Source organism: Eubalaena glacialis, chromosome 2, assembly GCF_028564815.1.
Source record: "Eubalaena glacialis isolate mEubGla1 chromosome 2, mEubGla1.1.hap2.+ XY, whole genome shotgun sequence".
NCBI classification, from domain to species: Eukaryota; Metazoa; Chordata; class Mammalia; order Artiodactyla; family Balaenidae; genus Eubalaena; species Eubalaena glacialis.
The window spans coordinates 112,237,825-112,252,237 of record NC_083717.1 but is presented as its reverse complement, the minus strand read 5'-3'; the positions used below and the strand labels follow the sequence as shown (position 1 = coordinate 112,252,237).

The following is a 14,413-nucleotide window of genomic DNA, read 5'->3' as shown; positions in this document are numbered from 1 at the left end:
TTGGATTTTTCTACTTCCAGATATTATTTGGGATTTCATAGTTTCAAAGTCATTTCCAGCTGTCACTCAACCGAGCCTGCCCATCTGTCCCTTGCTGGTGGTTCTGTTTGTCAACTCTGGAGCAGTGGTGCTGACACCTGCACAGGGCAAAGGCTTCCTCATCACAGCTCAGGAGTGTGTGGCCAGGGACAGAGGCTTTGGAGAGCCTTTCTCTTTCCAGGTGGACAGATAACAAAATGATATCATCAGGGTTCATTCAACAAAAACTGCTTCCTCACTCGCTGGCTCCTTGGCTTGAGATTCCCGTAGAGTCTTTACCATTCAAAGTTCCCTTTAAAAGGCCATACTAGATGTCCTTTGTGTAACAATTTAAGGCTATAGTCTGTCTGATTATCTATCTATCTATCATCTATCTTAATATTATTTTATAGTAATAATAATTATATAAAATACATATAATTATAAATTTATATATATTACATATATTATATATTATTAATGTGTGATATAATATTTATATATAAAATATTTTATATAATTATATGTAATAAGGGAATTGAAGCTTTCTAAGACAGGGCTACTCAAGTTATATAACTAGTAAATGGAATCTTGATCTTTTGTCTTCAAATTTTGTGTTCTTACTACTAACAATGTTGCTTCCTCTATAAAATATTCTACCATAAAAAATATTTTAACACAATTAGTTCAGCAGATTAAGAGCCTCCAACAGATAAATTTTCCCTGTTTGGAATGGAGTCTAGGGCAGGAGTGTGTGTGTGTGTGTGTGTGTGTGTGTGTGTCTTTTACCTAAGTTTTTATTATCAATTTCAAACATAGAGGGAAGTTGAAAAAATAGTACATAGGACATCCATCTGCCTTCAACCTAGATTCAATAATGATTAACAGTTTGCCATATTTGCTTTCTTTCAAGAACATTTTTTCAAGAATAATTTTCAGACATCATGACACTTTATCCCTGAATACTTCAGCCTAAATCTCCTAAGTATAAGGACACTCTCTCACATACCCATAGTATTTCACTTATAACTAATAATAGTTCTAATAGTATCTAATAACTAGTCCACAATTTTTTTTCCATTTGTCCAGTCCCTATTCAAATGTTCTCAATTGCCCTAAGAATGTCTTTTATAGAACTAGAATCCAGATTACAATTACCCACTGATTTTGGTCATTGGGTCACTTAATTTCTTTTAATAGAGAACCACACTGTCCTGTGCCATAGCTACTAGCCAGATGTGGCTATTGGGCACTTGAAGTGTGGCTACTCCAAATTGAGATGTGCTTTAAGTGCAAAATATACGTCAGATTCTGAAGACTTAGCATGAAATAAAGAGCATAAAATATCTCATCAATGTAATTTTAATATTGACTACATGTTGAAATAATATTTTGGCTATATTGAGTTAAATAAAGTATATTATAAAAATTAGTTTCATCTGTTTCTTTTTATTGTTTTTTTTTTTAATGTGACCACTCAAGGATTAAAAATGACATATGTAGCTTGCATTGTCTACCAGACAGAGCTATTCTAGAAGGAGCCTCCTTCCTTTTTTCCCCCATGACATTGACTGAATTAAGTGTATATGACAGTTATCTTTAGAATGAGTCAGGTATATTTTGGTGGGAAAAAAGGGGGCTAGGAAAAATCTGCAGGAAGGGCTGCTTCCTGGGAGGAACCCTAAAGAACCTGCTGGAAGGCTGCTATAAACCTCCACTGTCACATGTCTGCTCAGTGTGGGCCAGCCTGTTGAGCTTTGCTCTGTCTGCCTCCTTCATACAGATTTGTAAAGTGTCTGAGGATTCCCCTTCATGTTAATATTTTGATTTTTCCTTTTTTGCCTAAAGCATTTTTTCTCATTTTTTCCCCTTCTTCTTCTCGTGCCTGCTCACTTCTCAATTCATTCTCTCAGTTCAATTTGGGGGAAGCCCGGTGTTCCTGAGTGCTACTCTACCCATCCCTCAAGAGTCCCTGGACATTATCACCCTGGGTAAATTAATGGGTATTAGAGACATTCCAGACCACATGCTGTATCTCCCGTTGACTCCGGTTGACCCTTCCCCTCCCACTAAGCTGCAGATGCCTGACTCCTAGCTGGCTCTCTTTTAGGACTTTGATGAAATGTCCTAAAACTCAAGAAGAGTTCTCTTCTTGAAAATAATAACTTCTCATTTTTATTACAAAAGTTATACGTGTTCAATTAGGTAAAGATAAGAAACATAGATAAGCAAAAAAATTCTTACCCCCACCCCCAACCATTATACAATAGGATCGTTCAGCTGCTCCGAGCACAACAGCAATATTCCCACCCTCCTCTATTCGTTTCCTAGTTCTACTGTAACAATTACTCTGAATTTACTGACTTAACACAACACAAATATATAACCTCACTGTTCAGCAAGTCAGAAGTCTGAAAGGATACCCAAACCAGACAAAGACACTACTAAAAAAGAAAATTACAGGCCAGTATCTCTGATGAATATAGATGCAAAAATTCTCAACAAAATATTAGCAAAGAGAATTCAACAACACATAAAAAAGATCATACACCATGACCAAGTTGGATTCATCCCAGGGACACAAGCATGATTCAACATACACAAATCAATCAATGTGATACACCACATCAACAAAAGAAAAGACAAAAACTATATGATCATCTCAATAGATGCAGAAAAAGCATTTGATAAAATTCAACATCCATTCATGATAAAAACTCATACCAAGGTGGGTATAGAGGGAACATATCTCAACATAATAAAAGCTATTTATGACAAACCCACAGCCAATATAATACTCAATGGTGAAAAACTGAAAGCCGTCCTGCTAAAATCTGGAACAAGACAAGGATGCCCATTCTCACCACTTCTCTTCAACACAGTATGGGAAGTCTTAGCCACAGCAATCAGATAGGAAAAAGAAATAAGATGTATTCAAATTGGTAGGGAAGAGGTAAAGTTGTCATTAAATGAAGAAGACATGACACTATATATATAAAACCCTAAAGACTCCACACAAAAACTACTAGAACTTATAAATGAATTCAGCAAGGTAGCAGGATACAAGATTAACACACAGAAATCAGTTGCATTTCTTTACACTAACAATGAAATACCAGAAAGGGAATGTAAAAAAAAATCCCTTTTATAATCACATAGAAAAAATACTTTGGAATAAACCTCACCAAGGAGGTGAATGACTTATATGCTGAGAAAGAAATGGAAAGAAATCCCATGCTCTTGGATTGGAAGAATTAATATTGTTAAAATGGCCACACTACTTAAAGCAATCTATAGATTTAATGTGATCCCTATCAAATTACCCATGACATTTTTCACAGAACCAGAACAAGTAATCCTAAAATTTACATGGTAACCCTCTGCCGAAAACTGGGAAGTGAATGAATCGGAGGTGAACCCACTCTGGTGAGAAGGGGCCCATCTGTTGCTGCCTCCCCGCCCCTCAGCTGCCAGGGGCACTGAGGGACCTCCAGGTCCCTGAGGCACACAGTTTGCAAACCACAGGGTGAGGTGACCTCACATTCCCTCCCACTGACATCTCACTATCAGGTGCTTTGCTATCAATGAACTGCTGGCTGTCTAGATGGGTCTGAGATCACTATTGCTGGGGCCCGCCATGCCTGCTCCCTAAGTGGTCAGTAGGTCCTTGTTAGTCTTAGATAACAGCCGTTTCACAACAGGTTTGAGGCAGGAAGGACTCTGCAGGCCAAGCTGAATGGGAAGAAACTGGGCCACACCCACTTGGGGGAGATGAGTCTGGAGCCTAGATGAGACAGATTAATTAGGGGAATTCCTGTGACTCTGAACTTGGGGAATGTAGATAGTATATAATAAACATATCATCTTAAATATACAGGTGACTCTGAATATTGACTCTAACCTCCTCTTTTTATAGATGAGAAAATGGAACCAGAGAAGGTAAAGGTCTCACCCCAGGGCACACAGCAACTTAGTGGCATAATCAGGCATCCTAAAAACCACACACAGGTTCTTTTGCTTTTACTACATTTGAACATTCCTCCCTACCCCCTATAAAGGGTAAAGGACAGAAGGGAGGAAGAAACTAACATTTAAAACACCAATTATATGCCAGACAATGATCTAGATGCCCTCCTTATACTTTGCTCACCGTCGGGATGGGGAAATGTACTGTTGTGCGTGTGTGGTCTTTGCTTCACAAAGACCTGGGGTCCAGAGGCACCCAGCGGTGAGTGACCATGCTGCGAATTGAACTCAATCTCTCACTCCAAAGACTAACCTTTCCCAACTTGGATCTATTTTATTAACCTAGAAAGGTACCTGTTGCCTAAATATCAGATTGCAGAGGAATTTGGGAAGTAATTTTAAGACTAAATAAGGTAAAAGGTGATAAACAAGAAACTGATAATAGGTAAGACTCTAAATAGGATGTAGACACAGTGATTTGATTCAAAAACATCGACTTAGGATAACATGACCTGAAACCCTGCCCAGAACATGTCCTTGAGGGGGCGTTTCTTGGCATGAAGGTTGGTGCTGCAGGAAGTGGTGTAAGATATAGAGAGAAATCCTCTCCCTTGAGTCAGATTCCTCTGGGAAATTCCATCTAGAGGATGGAATTCCATCAACATTCTAATGTCCTCTCTGCCTGGAAAACTTAGGGTACTCTTCATAAGAACATGAGGTTTGGATGTAGATCTCTAGTCTCTCAGAAGGCTTGGGTACCCAAAATGCAGGCACAGGGATTAATCCTTGGGGAGATGAGGGGCTGTGGAGGCCAGGATAGGTGCACAACTACCTTAAGTTTGAACTCTAGCACCACCTTTGGTCCAGCCCAAGTCTACAGCAGATATTGTGGCTGGAGGCCTGCTCTGCTTCTCCATCTCCGAAGAGTGGATTCCAAAGCCACTGCCCTTTGCCCAAGTCATGTAAGAGTGGCCTTTTATTCCTGAAAACTCCAAGCTGCTACAGCAGTCTGGAATGCTCTCCATTGCCTCTCAAACTCACACCTCCATGGAGGCCCATCCCCTGTTGCCTTCCTGGCAGCATCACCCCCTACTGTCTTCCCTATGTACATTGGTTACATCTTTCCTCTCTTAAACCACAGAGATTGTCACTAGCTGCTATACTGTATTGCTCTCTGATTTTTCATGTGTACGAATCCCATCGAACTCAAAATTTACACATTTCTTGAGATTAAGGCAGAGATGGGGTAATGAATTTGACTACCATTTCAGTGCAGTAAATCTTAGAGAATGAATGCATGAGAGCAGGACTTTAAGTCAGAGTGCCTGAGTTTAAATGCAGACTCTGCCTTGATCAAGTTACTTAACTGACCTGTGCTCCAGTCTCCTCATCCATAAAATGGGCATAATAATGGCACCTACCTCACAGGGTACTAATTAAATCAGAGAATTCATATAAAGTGCCTGGCACATTATAAGTACTCAAAAATGTCAGCTATTATTATTCCCATGTGCCAAGCATTGCGTGAGCCATTTTCATTCACCGTCTCATCTGTTCATCACAAGAATTTCATGGGGTGGTGTAGTAAACACCATTGGTTGCTGCATTAGCCACCTACTGCTTCTTCCTCGTCCACAAAGTCCTGCTATTATTTAGGTTTTTGTCCTCCTATCATCCTGTCTTTGGGGAAGCTGATTCTGCCCTCAGCCTAGGGGTAAGTGCTGAATACTTTAAACCAATCGTGGCATCTGTCACCAGTGATTGGGTCACAGGTGGTCATGTGAACCATTCAAGCCAGTGAGGTATGAGGGAAGCCTGGCTGGTGGGGGTGGGAGTTTGGGAAGGCTTCCTCATTGATGAAAAAGTGGCATTTAGGAAGAGATATCCCTTCTCCCTGCTCTGGACCTTGTGGTGTCTGGATGTTTGCCTGGCACTTCTATGTAAAGGAAGCCAACACAGATGGAGGAGGCCAGAGGCAAGCAAAGCAGAGGCAGGCCCCAGCTCCTGGCATACCTGTGCACTTGCTGATACGTGAGATGGGACTGACCATTATTGTTAAAGTACTTGAGTCATGCTTTTTCTGTAACTTACACCCCCGAAAAAGCATCCTAACTAATACACTTAAGTATTTTGCTCCCTGTGTCTCAGACAAGGAAACTGAAGTTCAAAGGGATTTGCATTATTTACTCAGAGTCAGACAGACAGCAAGTGGTCCTGCAGAGCAGTGTCCTATGTCCCCTGTAGCCTCCAGTGCCCAGGGCATCACAGGACAAATAATTGTTGTTTAATAAGTAGGTAGCATCTCAGAGACTCCTGATGCTCTTACCTGCCTTACCTGCAGGTGTTCTAAGACTTCTGTGGCCAGGAGTGCTGAACGTGACATGCTTCAGCGGTTTTAATGACTTTCCAATGCAGTGTGCACAGCGAGTCTCATGAATTCTCTTAAAAGCAAGAAGAGTCATTATCTAAAGTGATTCTTGTTTCCAGGGCATACTTCAACACACTCAGCTCTGTCATAAGTAATGCTTGCTCTTTATTTAAATGACAGACTTTGGTTTGGTAGTTACCACTTCTTAACGTCATCTTCTTTTAAAGAGACAAGATTCATGCTATAAATGCTTAGGATATCTAGTTCTCCTTTTCTTCTGCAAATTGTGCTGAATTGATCTTGACGTTTATCTCTGCTCTAAGAGTCTTCTAACTGGGGGCCTGGTAGGAAAGCTTGGGGTGGGGTATATGAGAACAAGATCCAGTCGGGGTGGGAAGGGGATGTCTCACATTTTTCTTATCTGAGGAGCCTGTGTCATGTCTTAATAGATGCCTCTGACTTTTGTCAGGGGATAGAACACCAAAATACACCTTTAATTCTATGGGAAGCTCACCAAGGGAAAGTAACTACCAGTGACATACTGCATAGTCTCAGAGGCAATGACTGGGTTCCCCTTTGTGTCCCTGCCTCATGCCAAGGTCTAACCAAGCTCAGTTCCCACTGAACACGCACCTGGGCAGAACTTCAAGGACAGTGACCTTGACTGATAGGGCCAAATGAGGGAGTTATGGGCCAGTGGGCTAAGGTTGTAGCTGGGAAATTGCCTCAGTATTATACCCATGATAGATAAATTAATTGTTAAACCCTCCTCCTACCTGAAGACATAATCATAGGAGAGAAGCCAAGAGTAATAAGGGTGACAGTTAATACTTACTGAACACTTAACACACATCAAGCTCTATTTTAAACTCTATACATATGTTGATTTTTTTTTTAAACAACAGAAAATTATTTTCTCACAGCACTGGAGGCCAGGAGTCTAAGATCAAGGTGGCAGCAGATCCAGTTTCTGACAAGGCTCTCTTCCTGGCTTGCAGATGGCCACCTTTTCCCTGGGTCCTCACGTGGCCTTTTCTCTGCTTGTGCTGGGGAGGGAGTCATATGTATATATATATATATATATATATATATATATATATATATATATATATATATATATATATATATATACACATACATATTTATATATGTAGTAATTTTTAAAATATTTATTTTATATTGGAGCATAGTTGATTAACAACGTTGTGTTAGTTTCAGCAAAGTGATTCAGTTATACATATACATGTATCTATTCTTTTTCAAATTATTTTCCCATTTAGGTTATTATAGAATATTGAGCAGCATTCCCTGTGCTATACAGTATCACAGTGGTTATATACAGTGGTTATATATTTTAAACACTGCAGTGTGTACATGTCAATGCCAAACTCCCAATCTATCCCTCCCCCCGACCCTTCCCCCTGGTAACCATAAATTTGTTCTCTAAGTCTGTGGGTCTGTTTCTGTTTTGTAAATAAGTTCATTTGTACCATTTCTTTTTAGATTCTGCATATAAGCAATATCATATGATATTTGTCTTTCTCTGTCTGGCTTACTTCACTTAGTATGATAATTTCTAGGTCCATCAATGTTGTTGCAAATGGCATTATTTCATTCTTTTTAATGGCTGAGTAATATTCCATTGTATATTTGTACCACATCTTCCTTATCCATTCCTCTGTCGATGAACATTTAGACTGCTTCCATGTCTTGGCTGTTGTAAACAGGACTGCAATGAACATTGGGGTGCACGTATCCTTCTGGGCCATGTTTTTCTTTGGGTATATGCCCAGGAGTGGAATTGCTGGATCATATGGTAGCTCTATATTTTTTTCCTTAAGGAACCTCCATACTGTTCTCCATAGTGGCTGTACCAATTTACATTCCCACTAACAGTGCAAAAGGGTTCCCTTTTCTCCACACCCTCTCCAGCATTTATTGCTTATAGATTTTTCGATGATGGCCATTCTGACTAGTGTGAGGTAATATCTCATTGTAGTTTTGATTTGCATTTCTCTGATAATTAGTGATGTTGAGCATCTTTTCATGTGCTTTTTGGCCATCTGTATTTCTTCTTTGGAGAAATGTCTGTTTAGGTCTTCTGCCCATTTTTTGATTGGGTTGTTTGTGTTTTTTATATTGAGCCCCATGAACTGTTTGTAAATTTTGGAGACTAATCCCTTGTCGGTCACATTGTTTGCAAATATTTTCTCCCATTCTGTGAGTCGTCTTTTCATTTTGTTTATGGTTTCCTTTTCTGTGCAGAAGGTTTTGAGTTTAATTAGGTCTCATTTGTTTATTTTTGTTTTTATTTCCATTACTCCAGGAGACGGCTCAGAAAATATCTTGCTGCGATGTATGTCAAAGAGTGTTGTGCCTATGTTTTCCTCTAAGAGTTTTATAGTATCTGGTCTTACATTTAGGTCTTTAATCCATTTTGAGTTTATTTTTGTGTATGTGTTAAAAATGGTCACATTTCATTTTTTTACATGTAGCTGTCCAGTTTTCCCCACACCATTTATTGAAGAGACTGTCTTTCCTCCATTGTACAGTCTTGCCTCCTTTGTCATAAATTAATTGACCATAGGTATGTGGGTTCATTTCTGGGCTTTCTATCCTGTTGCATTGATATATGTCTGTCTTTGTGCCAGTACCATACTGTTTTGATGACTGTAGCTTTGTAGTACAGTCTGAAGTCAGGGAGCCTGATTCCTCCACCTCTGTGTTTTTTCCTCAAGATTGCTTTGGCTATTTGGGGTCTTTTGTGTCTCCATACAAATTTTAAGATTTTTTTGTTCTAGTTCTGTGAGAAATGCCATTGGTAATTTGATGGGGATTGCACTGAATTTGTAGATTGCCTTGGGTAGTTTTGACAATATTGACAATATTGTCATTTTGACATATTGTCATTTTGACAATATTGATTCTTCCAATCCAAGAACATGGTATATCTTTTCATCTCTTTGTGTCACCTTTGATTTCTTTCATCAGCATCTTATAGTTTTCGGAGTACAGGTCTTTTGTCTCCTTAGGTAGGTTTATTCCTAGTTATTTTATTCTTTTTGATATGATGGTAAATGGGATTGTTTCTTTAATTTCTCTTTCTGATCTTTTGTTGTTAGTGTATAGAAATGCAACAGATTTCTGTGTGTTAATTTTGTATCCTGCAACTTTACTGAATTCATTGATGAGTTCTTTGTATATTGTAATTTGAATTCATATAACCTGTGTTAGTTAAACTGTCACAGCTTGTGTTAATTAGGATACCTCTCACAACAGTAATAGTAGATACCACTATTATAGATGAGAAAACTGAGCCACTGAGACATGAAGTAACTTACCCAGGGTTTCAAAGCTAGGAAGTGGCAAAGTCAGAATTTAAATCCTGGTCCAGAATCCAGCTCTACTCACCACCCTCTAGTGCCTTAATAGTCAAGATAGTTCATGAGAAGGAACAGATGGTTTGAAAATGGTAAGCAGATGGGGAAGAGAAAAACACTTTGATCAAGCCCATTTTATTTCTCCACCTTAACTGTGCCTGAGAGGCAGTGGGGCAGTGGGGAGAGCCTGCATGTCGAGATATCTGGAGCCCAGTTTGAATTCTGCCCTGACTGGTGTTTAAGGCCCACAGAGGATAAGCACCATCCTCCCCTCTTTTTGTTATTTCGACTGAAATGTAATGACTTACAAACTTTGAAGCATACTCAAATCACCACTGGTTCACAATCTTTAGGATGGGGAAAACGCATCTGCATTTCTAGTAAGTTCTCCTGGTGATTCAGATGCAGGTGGGCTTTGGATCAGGCCTGGAAACCAGCTGATTCTTGGGGCTCGTTCTGTACCTTATTTAGTGACAGCAGGCTCCTTGCCCTGCTGGTTATGTTTCTGGTCTGCTTTTGTCTGCAGAGGGGATCAGGGGCAGTGGGAAAAGCAAGGCTGGGGAGTCAGCAGTTTGTGACTGCGGCCCCTGCCTTGCCAGCGCACGGATTCTTCTGAACTAAGATTCACAATGCAGGGGGCGAACGTCCTGGTGCTGTTGTTGTTGTCGTTTAGGTTCTAATTCGTCCCCTCTCCGGTCCTGGTTACTGTACTCAGTAGATTTAGATGGCATGGACTTGAAATAAAGCACCCTTGTGTTTAAAAAAAAAAAAAAGGCCACTGTTCACTGCCTCCAACCTTATTTTTTTTCACGTAAAGTAGGATAAAGGAGACCAAAAATCAGGAGCATGGAATGAAACAGCTGCTCGGTAATGTCGGCGGCCACCCCCTGATCATTACAGCCACATTCTGGTCTATGTTGCCAGGTCTGAATTAAGAACACTGCAGAGAAAAGTTGGAATCTAAACAGTCACTAATTCTTTTTTTTTGAGTTTGTTACTTTTGATTGATTGTGGTAAGAACACTTAACATGAGATCTACCCTCTTAACAAAATTTGTAAGTGTACAGTACAGTATTGCTGACTATAGGCACAGTGGTGTACAGTGGATCTCTAGAACTTATCTTGTATAACTGAAACTTTATACTCACTGTACGGTAACCCTATTTTTCCTCCCCCCTAGCCCCTGGCAACCATTTTACTCTGTTTCTACGATGATTTTAGACACTTCATATAAGTGGAATCATGCTGTATTTGTCCTGCTGTGACTGACTTATTTCACTTAGTATAACGTCCTCCAGGTTCATCCATGTTGTCACCATGTGGCAGGATTTCCTTCTTTGAAAAAACTGAATAATATTCCACTGATCTTGACAATGATTTCTTATATATGACACCAAAAGCACAAGCAATTAAAGCAAGAATAGGTAAGTGGGGCTATAAAAATAAACTAAAGAAACCCCAATTCTTAAGTAACTTAAGTAATACAAGTTAGAACTCTCTTTTGCTCTCTTCATCTTAGTTTTCTGCATCCCTCTCTTTAAGAAGATTCTGTCCAGGCTCCCCTAGTGTGGGTCTAGTGTACACATGGTGTACCGGCAGACATACCTCTCATGTCCTTTCTTTTGCACTGATACTGCTAGTTGATATTTTCCTGTTGGCCCAGGTGCATCTCAATGCTCCAGGAAGTCTCTGCCAATGAATTAAAGATGCTGTATGAGTCCTAGTCCTCAGGGTGGGGGAGGGATGGTTTGGGAGTTTGGGGTTAGTAGATGCAAACTATTGCATATAGAATGAATAAACAAAAAGGTCCTACTGTATAGCACAGGGAACTATATTCAATATTCTGAGATAAACCATAATGGAAAAGAATATAAAAAAGAATGTATGTATATGTATAGCTTAGTCACTTTGCTGTACAGCAGAGATTAACACAACATTGTAAATCAACTATACTTTAATGCAAAAATAATTAAGTCCTAGTCCCCTTGCAAGGAACCTTTTAAAACTTTATTTATTTACTTTTAAAGCTGTCTCTTTTTGAAAGTCAGCATGATCTGGCATCTGGTCTAATCTTAAGGTCACACCCTAGAAGAGTAAGAAAGGATTTTTATTGCTAGCTATCAAATTGTGGAATCTCTACTGTCAGAGAATAATTTTTTTAAAAGGTAAAATTGTGACTCTCATACAAATTGAATACAAATCAAATATTCACTCATGAATATTGAGAGAACTAGTAAGATATTACAACTAGTTCAAAGGCAAAGCTAAAGTCCAGTTCTTTATATAGGCAATCAAAAATGCTGACTTAAATTTGCTACTAGATGCAAAAACAGCCTGTCCCACAGGGTGGAAATCAGTTTTATTTTCCACAGGACAAAATTTGTTTGGTTTTTCATGAACAGGAATCATTTGCATCGCTCTCAGCTCTCCATGAGTTAAAGTCTGTCTCTACAGAGTTGCAAAATTGTTGAAGACCAAGAAAGGCACAGACCGCTAATGAATCAGACAATCCTGGGAGGGTCCTCCAGACAGTATCTTGCATTTCACTGAAAGGATACTCGATAATCTTTTTGCTCATTTCAAAGTTTTTTGCCGTTTTTCTTGACCCTGCTTTGTGCTTAAATCTGCAGGGATGCTAAACATCCTTTGAAATCATGGCAGGAAATCCTTGGTGGCACTGCTTTCCCCTCTTGCCACATTATTATGTAGTTGAAAACCAGTTAAAATGAGCATTAAGTCCTCCTTGAAACTGGTACTTGCTCTGACTCTCCTGCCTCTTCTCCACCTGACCCGGCCACTGAGACCTAGTGTTAGTGACTGGACCCCAGGAGATGGTTCTGTCTTGCTTTCCCCCACCATCCAGGACCTTCTCAGGGAGTTCGTGAAAGAGAGCTCAAGGATGAAGAGGGAGAACAAGGCGGAACTCGAGTCTTGATTAGAACTCAAGTCTTCTGATCCCTAACTTGGCCCAATTTCTTAGAAAAGAAGTAGCACTAGGGGGAATGCAGGAGGGCAAACCTGGTGTGTGTGTGTGTGTGTGTGTGTGTGTGTGTGTGTGTGTGTGTGTGTTGACAAAGACTCTCTCTTTGACCAAACTTTCGTCAGGTATCTCTCTCTGAGCCCCTTTCTCGAGGAAGTGTTGACCTTGTCCTGTCTTGGACCTATTTGGTGCAATTTTAGCAAGAATCCTGCTGAGTCAGTTGAGCAAGAACGCCCCCCCTACCCTTGATATCTGATCAAGTGCCTCGTCCCCCATCTTTGATGTCTAAGTCTTTGGCCTGCCTTCGCAGGTAAGAATCTTGTTAGACCAGTTTAGCAAGAATACCCCTACCTTTGATGTCTCCTCTTAGTAATTTTCCATCCACTGGACCCTCCTGGACTCAGTCCCCACTGGCCCTGAGCACAACAGAACCCAGCAGCCCATTTCACCCTACTGAGAATGCAGGGGGAGGAGGCAGGGTAGCTCCCAACCAGGTTCATGCTCCATTTCTAGGTGGCATCTCAGCTTCCCAGCCCTGCTCTCTTCCCTTCATCTCCATGAGGGGGACACCAGGACAGAGTCCAGGAGGAAAAGGTAACACCAGCTCTGCCACTCACTACACTAGCTGAATAGGGAATTTACTTTACCTTTCTCTTCCTCAGTTTTCTAGTCTGTAAAATGGACATAATAAGAGTACCTATCTCATAACATTGTCAAGTGAGTTTATTAATATTGTATTTATGAAATATAAACATTAATATTTATAAAGCAGTTATGTACATTTCACATATATGTTTGATTTTGTTATTATTTACATAACTATTTATTAGGTAAAAGTGTTACCTTAACCTTTAAGAGAAGTGTCATTTCTAATCTAGGTAGAGTGATATAAATGGTAAAAAGGGCATTACAAGCAGCTGAGAAGGGGAATCATTTGAGTAGGGGTGCTTTTTTTCTGCTCTGGGTGGTTAAATTCCGCAAGAAAGCATCCTTCACTCTGCAATGTCTAGCAAGTTAACTTTGCTCTTGCTCTGAGCAAGTGAGAAAGAGATAAAAGAGATGGTAACAGGCTGGACTTCCCAGAAAGGTGACTCAGCAGTGCTCAGGGTTGGCCGTAGAGTATCAGCCAAACAACGGAGGGGGCAGCCCTCAGTCAGCCGGTTCCCCAAGAGGAACCATTCAGGAACGTACTGTCTTGTTGGGGAACATCGGCTTCAGGGTCCTGGAGATAGTGGAGGCATGGAAGGTGGAAGTGGTGGCTGGGAATCCTCTCTCCATCTCCCAGTGGGCGCTCAGGAAGGCGCTAACTCATCTCACTCTTGAGAAGCCCTCCTGGAAGGAATACATTCCCTGTTTCTGGAGGGCAGGCTGGACTACTGAGGAAGTGATGTCCGCAGCCTGTGGGCCAGAGAAGGGGCTGCTCTCTGGGGCACGTTGTCTTAAACACTGAGGCTGTTTCCTGGAAGAACCGCTCTGATAGTACAGAAGAAACCTTAGAGATAAGAACATGAGTCGGAGAAAAGTTCTGGGAGCACCAGGCCATTTTGGATCATGTGAGAAGGAAAATACGTTACAGAAAGTGGCCAGTCTCCTAAACCCTCCCTCGGCCCCAGGTGAGGACAAAGACTAGAAAAAACATCTTAAAACATGACTGCTTTTGGGAATGGCCACAGGCGAGGAAGCTCGTGCGTTTCCCCAAGT

General features: G+C 40.5%; 1 protein-coding gene across 5 annotated transcripts in view; it reads right to left on the bottom strand.

Moving 5' to 3' along the window:
- Positions 1 to 14,413, bottom strand: part of RASGRP1 (RAS guanyl releasing protein 1) — a 488,763-nt gene that overhangs the window by 89,360 nt on the left and 384,990 nt on the right. The window contains exons 2-3 of one of the 5 annotated variants that reach the window (XM_061180530.1): positions 7,274 to 7,398; positions 6,311 to 6,425 (exon numbers count right to left, since the gene is read on the bottom strand). The exons of 3 other annotated variants lie outside the window; for them this stretch is intronic. In XM_061180530.1, coding sequence (XP_061036513.1) covers positions 6,311 to 6,425; positions 7,274 to 7,398 — 240 coding nt within the window. The remainder of the gene's footprint in view (positions 1 to 6,310; positions 6,426 to 7,273; positions 7,399 to 14,413) is intronic. One more of the 5 variants, XM_061180532.1, reaches the window with a different exon arrangement.